We start from the raw sequence: 19,403 nt of genomic DNA on the forward strand, positions 1-19,403 counted from the left end.
TCTGACAATTATTTGTCTTCAGACATATGACAAAACAGTTTTTTGGGGATTAACTGTGGCGTGAAAATGGTTTCTTTTGTTTGTCTTTGTGCCTGTTGTCTATGGAATACAAATACATGTTGGCGGCCATTGAAGTGAAACTTTTAATGTGAGGCGACCTGTCAGTTGGTTTTGATGGTGGTTTGGATGACGCTTCTTTCATGCCACCTCTGGGGCACAGCACGACCTTCAGCTTTTAACACGCAGTGTCAAACAGAATTTGATGCATCATCTAAGGCACTCAGTGACTCTACTTAGTGCCATCTAACTCAAACTTGTTACTGTTTTTGTTATTTCTGTTATACGAGTTCTTTTGTAAACAGTTTCTTCCACAGAAGGGTCAAGCATACAGCAAGTTCTCACCATCTATCAGGAGTGTAGAGCTGCGCCGTTTCCACCTCATCTGTCTTACAACAGGTTTTAGTATGAAGGGGGTTAAGTGGTAGAGGTCACTGCTGGATGGTGTAGTTAGTATTAATGACCTGCTGAAGGCCATCTGCCCTCCTCAACACACACACACACACACACACACACACACACCCAACCATCCGTTCATTCCTACTGACAGCCCTCACAGTGACTTAAACTTGACTGATACATCAGTCTGTTTTGCCTTCTGCTGTGTGTGTGTGTGTGTGTGTGTGTGTGTGTGTGTGTGTGTGTGTGTGTGTGTGTGTGTGTGCATTATTTAATACTGTTCTCTCTGTGTGATAGCGAGAGAAAGATTGTTGACTATAGTAAGTGTGATCTGGTGTCATAAGTATACAAGTGGTGTGTGTGTGTGTGTGTCTCTTTGCATATACGGTATGTGTGGTGGCACAGAAAATAATCCAATAGAATACTCTGAATCCACACTCGCACACACACACACACACACACACACACACACACACACACTCACTCTCTGGTTTACGCTCTCATGAGCTGTTGTCTCGTATGTAGAACTTCTCTGTTTGCTGTCACTGTTTTATGTCGCATTGATTCAAACTCTGCTCAGCTTCCAGGAAAGATGCTGCAACTGTGCTGTGATGAGAAAAGCCTTCATTTTGTTCCAAATTTGATAATCAAATGAAATAATAGACTTTGCCTCTAACAGAAGTGATCTGCCTGCTGTATCTCATCTGTTAGGATCCCCTTTAGACTGTAGTCTGTTTTGTTCTAAAATGTTTGAATGCACTCTCCTCCTTCTTGTTCTGCGGTTGTTATGGCCAAATAATCCTGCTCAGCTCGATACTTCATTTTGTGTGAATGGAGTTCAGCACAGAACCAGCCAAAGGCGACACAGGAAAACACTGGCGCTAATCACACCCTGACCACTTAACACTTATTAAAACCTGACATTATTCTGGGATTTGGTGATGACAATCCACATCTAGAGAAGATTGCTCACAGTTACAGTGAGACATTACTAACTGTTGAAATACAAAATGCTAAATTGGCAAGATGGCCCAAAATAGCAGGGTAGTAAAGTTTGTCGGAGTATGCTGGAGAAGAGTCGGCCGTGTCATGTTTAATTCTGATGACCTTGTGCTGACATCCACACTGCTATGCTTTGTTGTGAATTGTTTAGGCCTATTATTGTTGGAAGCCTGTCATCATTTAGAGTAACTCACCTGCTTCTCGCATGTTGGAGTAACTCTTGATATTGAAGCTATACACACATGCATACATAAAGTACTGACATGTCCCACAGTAGTGAATAAGATGGTAGAGCTTAATGGCTGATCTGCCAATTGTTTTCTCGATTAATCATTTGGTCTATAAAATGTCAAAAATAGCAATTAATTGCCTAATCACCGCAGCGACACCCAAAAAAAGCAGGACTTGGCGTTTAAAGTTATTATATGGCATCAAAAGCTGTAAAGCTTTTTTTAAAAAGTAAAATAAGGAGCAAATAATAGAGCTGATTTGTGGCATTTGATCTTGCATCTATATTGGACATGCAGCTTCTGGGTACTTTCTAAACAGTTCATTACAGCACCAAAAAGATGTCTGCTATGACATAATTAGCCTTGAGAGCCATTTTCCAGTAGTATATTAAACCTTTGTTAAGAGTGTAAAATGGAATGGTATGGGAATGAAGAATAGCATAGCAAGAATAGAATATGCAGTGATTTAATTAGAATAGAGCAGCTTGGAATGATGAATTAAGTAGTGCAATTTCCTCAAGTTAGTTTCTTATCTTCCTAGAATGAATAACGTGGAACTGAGGAGTATGAAATGAAGAGAAGAATTAGAATAGAGCGTTGCATAATGAAGCAGGCCTATTCTTCTCCGGTGGAAAATTAGGCTTCTCTCATAACAAAACGTACAGAACAGGGCATTGCTTTGCACTGAAGTGAGCCAGATTGAATCACATCGAAATGAATGAAACTATTCTCCATTCCCAAGTGGGTAATTGTGCGTGCCTGCAGCAGCACCGGTGGCTCCCTGACACACAGCAAAAATTGAACTGCGATAGTTTTGAGCTGCGTTCACAAGCCCCTAAACTCCCAGTCCCCTTTGGCAACAGGTAGGGGGTCGCCATGGCAACAGTGAGCTGTCAGTTGAGTGTGTATTAATGAGATCTGGTTGGAGGGGCTGAAGCTGCGTAGAACAGCAAGGTCTGCACGGCACTGCCTGTGTGTGTCTGCGCGTGTGTGTGTGTGTGTGTTTGTATCCATGAGTCATGAGGGCATTTATGCATCTACATGTGTGTGTGTAATTGTGTGTGTGTTCATGTGACTGTCCATTAATGTGTCTGTGGCACCATGTGTGTGATTCTGCATTTATGACTTTGGCTGTGTGTGTTTTGTGTATCAGCTGTGAGCATGTGTCAAAAATCCAGGCAGCCACAGACTTGGTTGCAAATCAACCAATTAAGAAGAAAAGCCACAAGCTGCTCAGCTGCCTGGAGTGTGAGTGTGGACAGCTGTGCAACACACACACACACACACACACACACACACACACACACACAGCATGTACCCTGTCTGGGTCAGTCCTCACCTCTGAGGGGAGACAACAGTCTCTGAGGACTTACATGTCATGGCGCTCGTATTTGTTGTATTGAATCTGTTTCTATTCATTATCTCTTCTGTGTGTTTTCTCAGAGATGCATGCGTGTGATTTGTGTGAGATATTTTGAATTTAATTTAATTCAATTCTCCTAAGAATGCTCCCCAGAATTCATAGTAACAATGTTTAAAGTAAAGCTGCTTTTCACAGTTCATGAAAATTTGATGTGTTGGAGATACGTGGTTTTCACAGGACATCGATGGGTGTGTTTCTTTATGGTGAACATAAAGAAACACATGCCTGGATCCCTTCCCCTGAGGACTGACATTTCTGTCCCTGATATGTGGAGCTGGAGCCAGACAGCATTAACACACAGAACCTGGATACAACGCCTTACACTGTGTGACACACCGTCAAAAACAAACTCACATAATGATGTGTGTGTCCAAACAAAGATGCCTCAGTCTCTTGGTATAACGATCTTTAGATCATCAATAATTAATTTACATGTCAGACATTTTCCAGCCTTGTACGTGCATCTAAAAAAAATGAAAACACAAAATCACAACTATTAGTATTAAAAGTAGCATTGATGCTACAGGGACTCACATTTAGTGATGGATGGTGGAGATGTGACAGTTAAAGTCCAAGAGAAAGTGGTGCATCTTGTTGAAAAGGTAGAAGAACAGGGTAGTTTGTAAGAAAAGCCATGGCTACCATGGCCGAGGAGACACGAATGCCCCAAACAGAGAGTGGAACTGAAAATCTGAGGGAAATAAATGTCACAGCAGTGAACACACTGATTGAACAGCAAAGCCAGCTAAGCATACTTTCCACGTATGCACCAAAATAAATAAATGAAAGTGAGTTTTTGAGGTCATTTTTTTTACATTTAAGCAACATAACCTTTGACAGACCAGGGTGACTCATAACTAACTTTAACGTGAAGAACTTTTTCTTTCCCCCAATTAGCACCTTTCAAGTACAGTTCTCATCAAACTAGTCATAAAAATATGTGATTTTGTGGTGCAGTTAATGATGATAACGTACTGGAGGGCAGGCTCTGCTGTGCTTTTTTTTCACCACAGTTACACAGGAAGCATTCAGTAATGTGGTTCAGGAGACCACAGTGCGTGATACAGTGAACACTGTGTGTGTGTGTGTGTGTGTGTGTGTGTGTGTGTGTGTGTGTGTGTGTGTGTGTGTTTGTGATGCAGCTGTGTGTCTTCAGCCATTAGACTGCTGAGGGACAGAGTTATCTTTCATGGTGGGATGGAGGCTTCACACAACTCACTGGGGATGTTGTTACACAGACATGCTGAAGGCAGGTCAGCACACACACACACACACACACACACACACACACACACCTCCATACCTGTGCAGGAATGTTAATGCTGGCGTATGCATGTGTGCAAGCGTATTCTCACACACACACACACACACAACTACACGTTCTTTACTTACACACTAACACAACAGCTAGTTTGGTAAAGAATGCACATGTCACACAGAGACAAATATACAAAGTTTTGCACACACACACAAGTACACACGCTCATAACCACACCGTAGGATTTCATTAACAGAGAGAGAGAGAACCACACACACATTTATTATGCATACGCCACGTTTCCGGGCATACTGAAACCAAAGTGAATAAGTACATTTGCACAGAGAGTACGCACACAATAAAAACACATTTACACCCTAAGCATATGCACCAAAACAAATCCTCATGACCACAGAGACACATACACACACACACACACACACAGACACACCTTTCTCCTGTGCCTTGTAACTAACAAGCCTCCATGCAGCGTGTGTAGTTGAGAGTTGAGTCCCTCAGGTGCACAGCGCTGCTTTAGCAGGATAAATCATGCAAACCTGAACTGTATACTCATAAATCACCTCAGACTCGGTGTGGAGAGTGTGTGTTCGTACGTGCATGCATAATGTGCACTGTTCAAGTTTTGTCTAATATAAACGTCTTGAGTGTGTGAATTGTCTTCTCTACCTGAAGGCACGTACACATACGTATCATTTTCATGAAATCTGTTGGTGTATACAGAGTGTGTGTGTGTGTGTGTGGAGGGGGGGTGTTTTAGTGTTAATAAGACAGATGTAAGAGAACAGTCCGCCTCTTCCAACGCAGCAGGATCAGTGTTAATCCTAAAGAAATGACCAGTAGGTGCTGCTGTGGAGCTTAGATGGAAGAGAGTAAGACAGTTTTCTGTGTGTGTGTGTGTGTGTGTGTGTGTGTGTGTGTGTACACACGCATGTTTAGTCCTTCTGTTTCTGTACTCTATGTGAGCGTAGTGTGAATGGGTGTGCAGATAAACGTTGTAGGTGTGTGTTTGTGTTTTTGCATAATGCGAGAACAGTTCAGTGTTAATTTGCAGCCACTTTTCTGTTATGAGCCTTCAGTCTGACGCCTCGTCTCTGTTCTTCCCACTTTGTCATCTGCATCACTTTCCTCTGAACCTTATCATCCCATCTCTCACTTCATAACCCTGTTTGCCTTTCTTTCTAATACTCACTACCCCTCCCCCGTTTCACACCTGTCTGTCCCATGTTCATTGGCTGCATCTGATGTCCACTTGTCAAACATGAGTTGGTCACACCCTTTAGTTACAGTAGACATATTTCCCACTATCAAGTGTAACTAATAACTTTTTTTATTGACGAGAGGCAAATGTGAGTCTGTCTGTCTCACTCTTCACAGCCTTTAAACCATATGTAAAAAATAACTGTTTTCTTTCTACGTCCAACAGTGGTTTTTGTCCAAATTAGGCACCTTCCTCTAAACCCAGACGTACAAATTTTTTGTCCCTGCTGATTCAACACATTCTTGACTCAAAAACTTTTTTTATTGCTTCATGCAAATACAGTCACCTTTCGCAGTTCATAGTAAAGTTGAGTCTCACAAGGCGAAGTCAGTCGTCATAACTCAAAAGAATCGTTCCACTTTACTCGCTGTCTTTCCTCTACTCTTCATTGTACTCCCCATCTCTCTCTCTCTCTCTCTCTCTCTCTCTCTCTCTCTGTTGATCCTATTTTTTTCCTCTTTGCTCTACTCATCATCTCCTCACATCATCCTTTATTTTTATTCTTCTCATTTCTCTCTCTCTCTCTCCTTCATTTTGTCTTCAGCTCCTCGTCGCCTTTGATCTTTTGGTTTTAATATGACAGAGAGCTGTGGGAGCCCACGTCCCTTCCAGCTGGGGGGACAGGGTGAGAGAGCAGGAATAGAGAGATGGAGGGAAGATGAAAGCCAGCTCTCCCCCTCTTGAGGGTTTGAAGTTTCCCTGAGGAGATCTCTACCTCGGGGTGCAACCTGCCGTCGGGACTTTGCGCACACACACAAGCACATAATTTGCTGTTCATCACCTGCTACCAAAATCTAATTACACCTAAAATAGACCCGATCAGCTTGGACAGATGGTAGCTCTCTCTCGAACTTAATCCACCACTTGAGGTAGAGGAAAGGTGAGAAACACACACAGCCTCAAATCAAAGCTAAGAATTGCAGTTCTGTAAACCTTGCTGCACACCACAGGTTTATCACTAACACAAAGAGAATGAACACATGATCGAGACAGGTGAAAGGAGATGAAAGTGCAGAATGGTTTTTTTTTTCAGAGGAGTTTATCAGAGGGTCTGTAAAGCGATCAAAGCCAGACAAGAACGATGACAACAGCAGGTGTCAGCTGTTATCAGACGCTGAATCTGAGTACTATGACAGACGAGAGATGGAGCTGATTATTGAGGCCTGGTGTGCTCTGACAATGAAAACCTGCAAATGGAACATAGAGAGATATTCCTGGAACTGGAGGTCTGATTTTCACAACACCTGCACCCCAGCCGTTCACCCAAAGCACTGAAGATCATATTTAGGCGTCATGTGTCAGGTTGAAAATGGCATAAACTTAAAATACATGATCCATTTGGTGTGATGAGGCAATTTTTTTCTGGCTGTTTGGATCATAATCATTATCGCCAGGCCTTGAACTTGTGTTGATTGTAATGAATTTCACATAAAAATGCATTAAAGTACTTATTTGTTCTTTGTAAGTCAGGGTTTTAGTGTCCTGTGCTGCTTCAGGGGCTTCTCCTCTCCACCAATGAACGCATCTTGCAGCTGAGATTTTGGCGCAACACTTTCTTTCAGGATGAAATATTGTTGGTTGGCAGCTTCACTCCAGAAGGACTAATATTATTCCCTCTGGCAAGGTGACAAAACATGAATTTGCTTTCGGGAATTTGAATTTAGTTTAATGACCAGGAAAAAAAAGTTAAAACACACATACGGCTCATAGTAATACACAAGGATCTGAACGAATTGCTGCCTGCTGTCGTACAAAAGTGCGGGAACATGCATCCTATAGAATTAATCATGTTTATTATTTGCCTTATTTTGTGCCGTATTTCGTTTTAATCTCCCAAATCTATGGAACACTCAAACAGTGAGGAAAATGCTTCACAAAGTGTTAACTTAAACTAAGTAAATGACTAAGTAATTATGCAGTTTACTTGTTACTTATAGTTCATTTAAAGGTCCTCAATCATTGGTTGCGCTGTTACATGTACAGCTGTGAGGTGTTTCTGCTGAAGGTGCAGCCCACACTGCTACAAATCACTGCAGCAGGAAGTGGGGGGAAAAAGTCTCCACGGGAGACTTGTTTATACTGTATAGATACACTCTTCTTCTCAGCAGCAGCCATTACAGTTTTGAGTCAGTCAGAATAATGGCCTTCAATCTGACAACTCTACGTCAGTGTGTGTGTGTGTGTGTGTGTGTGTGTGTGATGCTTGTCACCATTATCCACAGCTCCCCTCCTCTCAGAGGGGTTGTTTGGACGGCTTCGCCTGTTATTTTGCTCCATAGCAGCGGCTCCGTTGGGAGTTTCATCTCGGTAAACGGTACATCACACAACAAACAGTGTGACCGGCCACAGCCCACCCTGGTCACCTCTGTGTTTGGGGCTAGCAGTGAATGCGCCATGTGGCTCAGACCTACAGTAGCTCCCATGAATCTAATGAAACCACACAGAAGTAGAAAAGTCTCAAGTTTGTCTTAGTTTAGAAAATACGATTTATGTCTTCAGCCTGTCAGTGTGGCAGCGCAATGGAGATCCAGGTTTATCTTATAACACAATGAAAGAGGTAGATTAATTCACTCCACCTTTTTAGATAAGACAAATCTCTAATTGTACTGTGTTGATGTGTGATACTGGCTCTTTGTTGTGGTGTCTGTTGATACGCTCATTGAACTGAAAAATCACATGCACTCAAAAACATCCCACATGCCCCCGACACCCCGGCTCTACTGTTTACAGGTGACTGTGGTGAAATATTTCTGCGTGCCTCGTTAGAAATGGATCAGCGTAGTGAATGTTTTATGGTTCTAACAGTGAAACAAAAACCTCACATGTCCAGAAAACAAATATCCCTCCACATCCTCTTCCTCCCTCACGTCCTGTTCAAGACATTTGTCTGAAAACTTATTCAGCCGCAGAAATTTTTAACATTTTCAGGTGTGTGCAGACTGTGTGTTTTGCTCACAAGTCTGCTGTGTTGCTGTTTACGCACATTTATTATATATCTGAGGTTCATGACTTGGAAACTGCAGTTAACAAAGTGATCACCTCCCCAGAGCCAGCAGCTGCTCTGGAGCTGTTTTGAGAAGCTGAATTTGACATTTTTGCTTAAAGATGGAGTTAAAATGATTAATTGATTATCGAAGTGGTTGCCACCTACGGATGATTTTCTGTTGCGGTCGTGTTAGCACTTTCCATGACTATCATCAGAACACCAAATGAGGGAAAATGTCGGTGAGAATCTATAATGAAGAGCATTAAAGCTGTTCTGGAGGCTCATGGTAGCCCAACACCTCACTGTAACACCTTATGTTGGTTTTTCCTTTGATTCGTCACCCAGCATATATGGCCACCACTCGTTTGCGTGCTTGGTCTATTCCAGTTGACACCTTACACTCTCCCCCATATGGGTTACATATGGTATAAACACACACACACACGAGTTTCTGCTAACTTTTCTGTCCCTCCTTCTTTCCAGCCCACTCACGCTCCACATACTGTACTCCTTCACTGTATCCTACCCTCATACACATACACACACTCTCCCTACACCTGTGTCGTGTTTGACATTGTCAGGAGAGCCAAGTCAAGCTGATTCTGTCAGTGAGTGTTGGATTCAGGCCTACATCAACGCTCAGCCCGACTCTGGCTGATTACTGTCTAAATAATCCATCCACACCACTGGAATGCCAGACAGCCTGAGAGGGCCGGGCAAGGACCTCAGCAGGGTAGAAGGAGGATAGCCGGTGGATTTCTGCCTCTTAAAGCACTTTGCTTTTATAAAGACTTTGAATCAATCCCAAATATGCATCAGGTTAACATGAATATTTACAATGTAGTGTGATGGAGTCTCTGAAGATGTGTGACTGATAGAACGGTGCAGTAAAGTGATGTATCTGTTATATTTGTACTTTGTTAAAGTGAATGACCCAGGGCTTTAAGTTCTCAGGCACCATACAAGATTTCAGGCATAAAGCATTTTTAAAGTCTTATAATACTTATTTGCACATGTTGTACACATTTCCTCCCGAACAACTTTTCAGGTTTACAAATCTTTTCTTGCTTTAACCCTTGTGAAAGTAGTGGAATAACTCTAACTTTTTTTGCTTCTTCTTTCCTCTGACAGCCAAAAAACCAAAGTATAAAATGTCAGAACATCCCTGAATCCCCTCAGGTTTCGAGTTGGGAGTTTTCAAAGCATCGTTTGTCATCCTTTGAATACGCTCTGTCATGGCTTTGTGTTCCTCTGCGTAATGTGTCTTTGTCCGTCTCGCTATCTGCCTCTCTGTCATTCCCGTTGAGTCAGTCTCTCCATCTGTCAATCTTTTTTTGCTCTGTAGTTCATTTCTCTGTCCCATCACTCACTTCATCTCCCCATGTAGTCTCAAGGGGAAATAGTTTCGGAAATACTGCTCACTAATCTGAGTATTTTTAAACCGATATCTCTATTAAGGATCCAAAAGGATCAACTCTTAACACATCCTGCTCCACCTTCTTACTGTGCTGAATCAAATGCACCTCGAAAAACAAGTGTCGTTCACCTCCTTGCGCAATTCCATTTGAGCGACACTGACTGAGCTCTCAGGGGACATCGGCTCCTGAAATGTGAGTTTTGAAATTGCTTAGGTTCCCGATGAGGCCTACATTGTCTATTATTTCTGAGAAAATTGCGGTGCATATTTTGCCGCGGCGATACCCCCTTTACCAAGCCCATCTGCTTTGATTGAATTGGATCGCAGAAATTGCAGTTGAATTAAGTGGATCGCTACAGCAGCACAGTAGTAATTTAGGAAGTGCTGGAAGTCTCATTTTGTTCACGCTGTTATTGCTGCAGCCTCTGGTAGCTCTGTGATGTACACAGGCACAGGGCTACAGATACAGCATGTGTGCGGACAAGCTGTGGAAGAAAACAAGAGTCTCTGCAACACTGGATTATAGCTTTTAAACTTTACTTGGCCAAGCGTGACAAAGGGCAAGGGCTATTACTTGGTGTGAACATTACACCCAATCATTAGAACTGAACATAAGCTTTTCCACCTGATTTTGGCTGCGTGGATGTGCTCTTATTCACCCATAAGATAATTAGACATTGAACATTGATGTTGGGTCATAAGGTCTGGCTCGCAGTCGGCGTTCCAGTTCCCCAAACATGTTGGACGGCACTGAGGTCAGGGTTCTGCGCAAGCCAATGAGGTTCTTTCACACCAAACTGGAAAAATATGTCCTCATGAACCCGGGTACGGGTGAAAATGATGGTAAAATGATGGAAATATCAATCACATCACAACATTAGAAAATATTCCAATAACACTCTACATCGACAATCCAGTTAACAATGAATAAACCATTTAGGACTTTTATAAGGGGTGAATGGAGATGAGCAAGAATGGCTAAATATTAGAATCCTCATCAAGAGCAACAATAGATGCAACGGTTAATAAGTTTAGATACACATTAATTAAGCTTCCTTTCTAAAGTCGCATACATACAGACACAAGCGCTTTCTCCCACTTTCTCTCCATTTCCCACATGCTGCTTCCACAAAGCCAAACACAAACACACACCATCCTGCTTCTCTTGTCCAAAGGCCCAACCGGCAGCCAGGATGATAGAAACTCTGATAACGTCCCCTCTGCTCAATGAATCCTCGTGTTATTGACGATGCCGTCCTCCCGTCTGGATCCCATTATCAAAGTGTCTTCAAAGGAGACTAATTGAATTAGTGCAGGGATCTGTAATTGAGAGCTTGCTTTTAATGATGCATCGCGGGCTTGTGCTGAGCCGAGCGTCGACATTAATCAAACGTCTCTCTGTCGTGACAGATAGGACTCTGTTGTGCACTGCACTACCAACGTTATCAAGTCAAGGGCATCAAGTTTTTCATCTGAAGAAATGGCAAAGTATCTTCGTTTAACACCCAAAAAAACTTTGAAAACCAGTAGAGCTAAATTACAAGTGTATTTTTTTTTACGTTTAATCACTCTGCAAGTAAACTGAGCCCAGTAACAATTCAGCTAAATTAATTGCTAAGTACTGATTCCCTTTCACAGCTACTATCAGCCTGACATCCTACGCCAACATCAGAACAGCCAAATCCCTGACCTCAGTGACTGACGCCGTAAATAAGACATGAGAGGTCATGCACAGTGATGTTTAATCATTACATCCTCTAACACAATGAAATGTGTCTGTGTCCATTCATGTAAGCTGAAATGAACCTTCTGAGTGCCTTCAGCAAGTGGAAATCTGAATATAGGCTGTCTATGAGATGAGCATTCCTGGAGCTCTCCCTGCGTGTGTGTGTGTGTGTGTGTATGGCATCAGTCTTCAGTGTGGTCGAGGGCAGCGATAGATGTGGAGTCTTCAGAAGCAATAATTCTCCGTGGACACTTGTATTTGCAGATGGTGTGGAATATTAGTGGGACTTTTCATCTTTCTTCTGTCTCTCACTGTTTCAAACCCAGACCCAGATGGTGTGGAGTAGTCTTCAGGTCAGAGGTCAGAGGTTAAGGCTAATTTATAGTCTCTTGTTCAGTGTTTCATCCGGTCATGGACATATGGAGCTCTGCTTGAGAGAGCACAGATACCAGTTAACAGTGATGGATGAGTGTGTGTGTGTGTGTGTGTGTGTGTGTGTGTATGCGTCCTTCCCTCTTTGAATGTTATGTGTATTCCAGTTCAACGTGTGTTATTCTGTCTTCATAGCTTGTGCGTTTTTTCATTTAGAGGCTAATGAGCGTGTATATTTGTGTGCTTGTGAACAAATTTGTTGTGATGCACAATTTCATACTTGCTACCAAAGCATGAGGCACACCGTGGCTAGCACACAGACAAGCATCACCAAACAAATGGACAATTATTCTTTATCCCCTTTGAAAGGTCATTTAAATGAGGTTTCAACTAAAACAAAGATGGCGGTTGATGAGCCCGAGGGAGAGAAATGTTTAGCTGGGTGTTTGAAATTTTCCTAAACAGTTGTAGTGTTGAGTTTTGGTAACAGTACCCCACTTTGAGGAAAATAAAGATGTTTTTCTGCGAACTTGTTAATTTGGTTAAGGTAATTCTGAAGCTACCTGATCAAAAAAATTATTTGACAATTTCTTTTTTCTTACTTATTTTTGTATGTGATGGTATGGACACATTTTGGTTGGTTCCTAAAAAGTATTGAGGGTTGATACACAGCCTGTCTGAGCTAATATGAAACATTTATTAATTCATGCTGTAAGCCATCCTCAGGGCGAAGCCGGTGAAGGTTAGACTTAAACCTGCTGTTTAGTTGAATAAACACTCCCTAAACTTGGGAAAAACCTGCCAGTCTGCAAAGTGTATTCCTACCCAGCTCACGATCTTAGTAAGTTTGTATGAAATTCTACATGATGTGAGACGCATCGTTTTATTTGTGGTGCTTTTTTTTTTTTCCACTTTGACTTTAATTGGCGCTGTCAACAGTCAGCTTGACAAGTTGTTTCAGCTCTTCTCACTGTTGCACCTTAAATCACATTCTGACAGAGGTTGTCAGTCTGAAGATGGGCAACTTCAGCGTCAAACCTAATGATCCATAATCATTTTATAGCACACCATTCTGAAGGTCATTCATATTTAATAGGATTTGGACTTGCAGTTTCAAAGAAATGATAGCATTTAGGGATGGTGACACAAATGATTGTAAATAGTGTCTTTTCTCTAGCTAAAAAAAAAATGATTTTAAACATTTATGCAAAATGTCTCATTTAAAACTTATTCAACATCAAAATGTTTGCATTTTGTCTCTAAATATTTCCCTGCAAATAAAGCTCTCCCCTCTCCATCTGTCTGTATGCATGCATCCACATCAATTTGTAAGTGACAGTGTGGTCAGAGTGGCAGGAAAGGGGTGCGGGCGGCACTTCATTAAAGTGCAGCATTACTCCACTCACTCGCTCTCCCATACATACACACATATACACACTGGACGCAGACCACTTCATTTAGTCTGAGAGATAGAAAGGACAGGCCCCAACGGATTCTCTTATTAATCTTTAATGAGCCCCCGGGCCTGAAAACTGCCCGGCTGCCTCTCCTCCACATCCAGGAAACAAACAATGACTCGGCTGGAAAACGCATCGGCCGCTCGTACCTGCCTGCCTGCCTGTCTGCCTGCTGGCCATTAACCCCCCAACTCAGCCCTGAATTATTAATGTGGTTATCTATCTCCCTGCTCGCCCGGCCCACTCCCAGGAACGGGAATGGGCGACGTCTTGATGGTGCGGTTGGGGAAAGCGTGGCGATGCCTTTCCGAGTGTCTCCTTCTGGACTTTGGAGCGGGAAGTTAAAGTGAGGGCTGATTGGTTCATCTGTCAATCAAACTGGTCGAGTCAGCGTCAGTTGTTGCTAATGTTTGTCTGGAAAGAGGCCACTACTGTTTTCTTCACAGCTGATACCTCTTAGTTGTTTCAAGAAATTATGATCATTATGCGTCTCGTCTCGTCGCTGAAAATAAACAGAGCCGTCAAATAGGACAGTTGTCCACCACTAACCACACAGTCGTTTTTCAAAAAGCAAGATTCCTTTCCAGTACCAAACACGAGCACTCTGCCATTTCCCAGAGCAAAAATGACCTAAAACCTTTTGCAGAGCACATAGTGGAAAGAATGAAAGGCTGATTGGAAAATCACTTCCATCAGCTGAGGTTCAAACTTCATTGCGACCTTGGAAACAGCAGCTTCTCACCACAAGAGACGTATGGTCTCTGGTTCTGAAGCTCTCAATCATATCACAGGAAATTCGTCAGCAAATGGAAAAACTGTTTTTCTTTTTTAAACCAGCTTGGGTGAGAATTTTATGAAAAGTAGAACTGTTTTTTGGACAGGAAGCAACGGGATGTGTGGGAAATTTAGAAAAACAAAACCACTTCGCTAGTTGGAAACTATGTTTTTTTTCATTGGCCGATGGTTTTTATATTGTACTAGACAATACAATGGATGTATTGACCCGTGGCAGCTGCTATAGATCAATATGTTATGCTGTAAATGCATTATATGTCCTGCACACTTTTCATTTATAATTGTACCTAACTGTTTTCTCTTTCTTTCCTCTTCCTTATCTTTCTCTTTTCAATCTTCCTCTCTCCCCCTTATTTCATGCTGACACACACACGCTACCATATACACACCACCTCTGTCTCTGTCTCTGTCTCTGTCTGTCTGTCGAATAGAATTGTCAGTGTGCAGCCAGATTCCTCAGAGATGATGTGTATTGAAATGAAGGGTCTGTGAGATGCCTGCGTGTGCTGTGATGAATGCCGATCTCATTTGCTCTTCCTCAGATAGCGTCTCTTCTCCCTCTCTAATGTCCCCCAGCCTCGCTTCCCTGTCTCCTGATAAATATTGAATAATGTTAGATGCGTTTCTGAGGCACTTTGAGTTGTTATTGTTTCACTGTCTGCTTGACCTTCTCCCTATCAGGCCTCTCTGTGTTTTCTGATGTGTGTCACTGTGTCTTCTAGTATGTAATCACGGGTGCAGGACTCCCAGAAAGACCCATTTTAGGAAAGTTCTGTTTTTAAATGTTAGAAATGCTTATGTTTGTCTTACGCAAGTCCTTTGTGCTGATGTAAAAAGCCTTAAAATCCAGCACTGCTGTCCATTGATCTGAGAAATGTCTTTCAAGAACCATACCGTCTTTATAGTCTTCCACATAATGCTTTCATGTCTGTTGTCTGGACGTGGAGGGAGAACAATGGTCTTCTTCAGTGAAGCATTTGTCGGTTATGGTCCTGTTTTAGCGATGCAGGAACATTTGCAGTACCCAACATATATAGTATATTGTAGCATGTCCTTTAGGAGAGCTCACTATTCTCCTCAAATACCACAATAACAAGCATGTAACTGAGGGCTAAAGGAACCTTTCTTGGTGATGACTACCTATAAACTACCTATGAAACCTACAGAAATCCCTTTTTGTTGTCAACTTTAAGACTAGTTACTTAAGGAAACAGTTTGACTTTCCCATCCCTACAACTTACCCACACACACACACACACAGATATACACACACACACACACACACACACACACACACACACACACACACCCCTACTGTCTCACTCATAGCTATCTCTGTCTGTTAAAGAAAGCTGCGAGTCAGACTTATTGGCATTCTGTTTCCATTGTGACAGTTTGCACTTAAAGCTAGCAGGACACGACTTCTAAATTGAAAGACGGCAGCCAGAAGTCCTTGCACACTGTTCCTCACACATTATACACTGCCCTGTAGCTGTACGTCCTCCAGGCACCCAAAGTGTCATGGCAACCATACGGCAGCCACGGTAACGGCGGGCTCATTTTCATACTGATGAGGCGGCCAGTTGCCGGGGAGGCCTGCTCTGCTGCGGCTCGCTCGTCTCTCCTCTCCGGTGTCGCCCTGAAATTTTAATGACCTTCTTTCTCTGCTTCTCATTTTTCCTCTTTGCGCTCATTGCACTGTCTGTCTGCAAGTGTGTGTGTGTGTGTTTGTGTGTATGTGTCATGAGTCTCAGCTTCAGTATTCAAACAGACACACACCAAGTAACCACAGTTAATACAAGAGGAGAACAAAAGGCAATGTAATTCTGAAGACATAAGATTTTTTTAAAGGGCATGTATTTTTATACCTGTGGAAGACCTCCTCCGATCTTCTCCTCTTGGCTTCATCAGGTTTGCAGCTCAGCCTACTTTTTAGATGTGGAACTTTTTTTTTTTGAAGGTTTTACCTCCCATACATACCGAGGGATTCAAGATGCAATCTTGGGAAGTCCTATGCTTTGACCACACTGCATAAAATCATTCTGAAAATTGCCCGATTCTCCAGACTTAGGGAATCAGGAAGGGACAGGCAGCACGGCAAAGTTTAAAAGCACACCCTTTGTGCTTGGTACTTCATCCTTTGGGGTCTAATGTGAAAGAGACTATGGCATGCATCACAGGGCATGATTCAGTATGTACTGTACATGTCACTCACTTCATGATGATCAAGAGACGCTCTCTCACTCTTTGCTTTGCTGGTTTGTGCTTTGTTCTAGGAGGAAGAGGCCAGAGAGGAAGAAAACGGCAGGATCGAGCCCGTTGGTCGAGCTGACTCCTGCATGGACCACACCCCTGTGAGGTCACTAGAGTAAGTCGTTCAGTAATGGATCTCTAGTTTTTACCTTTCTTTGTAGTCACATTCTTGCTGTAACTCAGTAACCTGCTGACAACAGAGTGACTGCCGGTCACGTTGCTGAATACTTGAACAGTTTTATTCTAAAATGTGATTTACAATTTGAGAAATCTAATCTGAACAATCACACTTTTCACTGTTTGCTTTTCAAATAATTGCACTTTTGAAGATTGAATTATCTGTATTTGTACAACTATTTTGTTATGCATGACAGGGTGAGAATTTTCTCCAAAATACACATTTGGAATGAAACCCATTTTTGCTTTTTGGTGTCACTACACCAACATTAACCCTAAAAGATTATTCCCGTAATGATTGGACTCAACAAATTGCTGATGCAGTAATGTTGCTGTGTTCCCAGATCTCTTGGTGAGCACAATTATTACCAGTTGGAATAATGCCAATGCCAAAACCATGAAAAATGACCCCCATTTTCCCTTCAAAGTTGACTGGGTTAAATCAGCTCCCTTCTCCCCTTTTCTACATAATAAGTACTTTAAAGGAAGCAGGTTCTATATTGTAATCCAGGTTTGTTTGTAGAAAATCTCATTTCAACCCTGCTTCCTGATTTACATAATTCTCTTTTGTGGGAGCAAAATGATCCTCGCCTCGCCATCAGAGCTCTCCCACGCACTAACCCATTCAGCTCCTGTTATTAACAACTGTGCTTTGTTTTGTTATTTTGCTCTGTTGCATGCTTCCAGTTTAATATGCAGGTATGGTATTGTTATTATTCCTATGATTTCCCAGAGACTCTGGCTTCTCCCGCCTGTTAGCTGTCAACAAGGGGCCCATTTTCCCCGAGCTAATCATAGTCATTGTATCAAAGCTGTGAGTCGATTAGATTTGGCATCTTGTAAAATGTGCCCGTGTATAGATGTTTTACAGACTAACAGGTGAGGAATTCTACCTGAGCTTTAACTGTGTGTGCTTTTAAAAGTTCTCTATATGATATTTCAGCATCTCAGACCAAAGCAAATGTGCGCCTCCTCCCTCCCCCCCGCTGCCGTCACCACCACGGCTCCTCGGCCGGGTCTCTGGTTTGTCCTGTACACAACCACTGACCGACAACCTCTCTTAGCTTTTGTTCTACTGTGCTAGCTCAGTAGCTTATCGGAGTCTGTCGCTGGGCAGCTACTCTGACTTATTTTTCTGCCCGTTTGCTGACGGAACGATTCCCGGGCTCACGTGCAATAACATGCAATTGAAGTTGATCGAACTATCAAAGTAAAGGTCGGAGAAGCTCAGATTACAACACACAGAGGGAGGGTGACTTAATTCTCTGCTCAGGACACCATTATTCCACTGTATCAACATAACAATTAATTATTTAATGATCAAAGAGTCAAAGGATGCCATATACAGTAGTCATCTATTTATAAATGCAATATAATGATTCACAGCATAGGGCGTCATTGGAAATGCCCCTGTCTTGGTAGGAGATTAAGTTTGAATTTTTTCTTCCTCTCTTTCATTATAATATAAGCCTATTACTGTCTTTCAACTGTGCACAGAAGTTTGCACATTTACAGATGTTATCACTTTCAAGTTTCCTGGCACAAAGGCTCAAGTACTAACCCTACCTGCAGACACTTACACCTGAAACTTACGAAACCACAAGTCAAAGTGACAGTTATTTTTTCTGAGGGAGCTGCGATCTGTTTGCTGAATTACTGCAACGTGACACAAAAGACAAAAAAAAAAAAAACCAACAAGGACATGGTTCTATCAGCAACATCAAAGTGATCATCATACATCAAGTGCATTTTTGAACACTTTGACTTGTGGTTTGTGGCTCATTTCAGCTGCCAAACATCCACACATACTGTAGACAGAATGACATCAAACACACTTGAGAAAGGCTTTTAATGCAACTTTATGAGACTGTAGCAATGCTGGTTGTTTTTTCTCCTTTTAAAGAATAAATGCAAAGCGTTTTGCAATAACAATTCAGGTGCAGCCCCAAAAACTTCTCAGTATGTCTTGTCAGCCTTTTAGGATTGGCTTAATTCCTAAGTGTGTGTTGTGAGTAAGGATTTTTGAAAACCTTCAGTATTCCCTGTTATCCCTTACATGTGTTTGATTTATTTGGATTGCTCTGTTTTATTGTCTTTTTTTGTCAGTTTTCTCCAATACCTTCTTGCTTTCTGTTTTTTTTTTTTATTTACACCACTCTTGTTGGCATCATCTTGTTTCTTTCATCATCATCTCATTTCCTATTTTGTTTTTCCCCACATGGTGTCACCCCTCTCCTCTCCTCTCCTCTCCTCTCCTCTCCTCTCCTCTCCTCTCCTCTCCTCTCCTCTCCCATCCTCTCCCCCACACCCATCCAACCTTGTCTCTCCGTCTCCCATCCATCACCATCTCCCAGAGACATAGTCAAACTGGTGGAGGTGTCAAACGACGGTGGGCCCCTGGGAATCCACGTGGTGCCTTTCAGTGGCAGGGACCGCAGGTAAAAATATCCAGAGCAGAGCCATGGCACTGATCAAACAGGCTAGTAGAGAGTAAAGGAGAGGGCCAGGTGGAAATAGTGTCCACAGGTTCTTAAACACATAAATAATAAGTAAAGAATGTCTCAATAAAGAA

General features: G+C 42.3%; 1 protein-coding gene across 3 annotated transcripts in view; it reads left to right on the forward strand.

The window, feature by feature from the left end:
- Nucleotides 1-19,403, forward strand: part of pard3ab (par-3 family cell polarity regulator alpha, b) — a 216,593-nt gene that overhangs the window by 84,207 nt on the left and 112,983 nt on the right. For all 3 annotated transcript variants that reach the window (XM_070844549.1, XM_070844550.1, XM_070844551.1), the window contains exons 6-7: nucleotides 16,678-16,769; nucleotides 19,186-19,269. In XM_070844549.1, coding sequence (XP_070700650.1) covers nucleotides 16,678-16,769; nucleotides 19,186-19,269 — 176 coding nt within the window. The remainder of the gene's footprint in view (nucleotides 1-16,677; nucleotides 16,770-19,185; nucleotides 19,270-19,403) is intronic.

The sequence above is a fragment of the Pempheris klunzingeri genome, chromosome 15, assembly GCF_042242105.1.
Source record: "Pempheris klunzingeri isolate RE-2024b chromosome 15, fPemKlu1.hap1, whole genome shotgun sequence".
In the NCBI taxonomy this organism is placed as follows: domain Eukaryota; kingdom Metazoa; phylum Chordata; class Actinopteri; order Acropomatiformes; family Pempheridae; genus Pempheris; species Pempheris klunzingeri.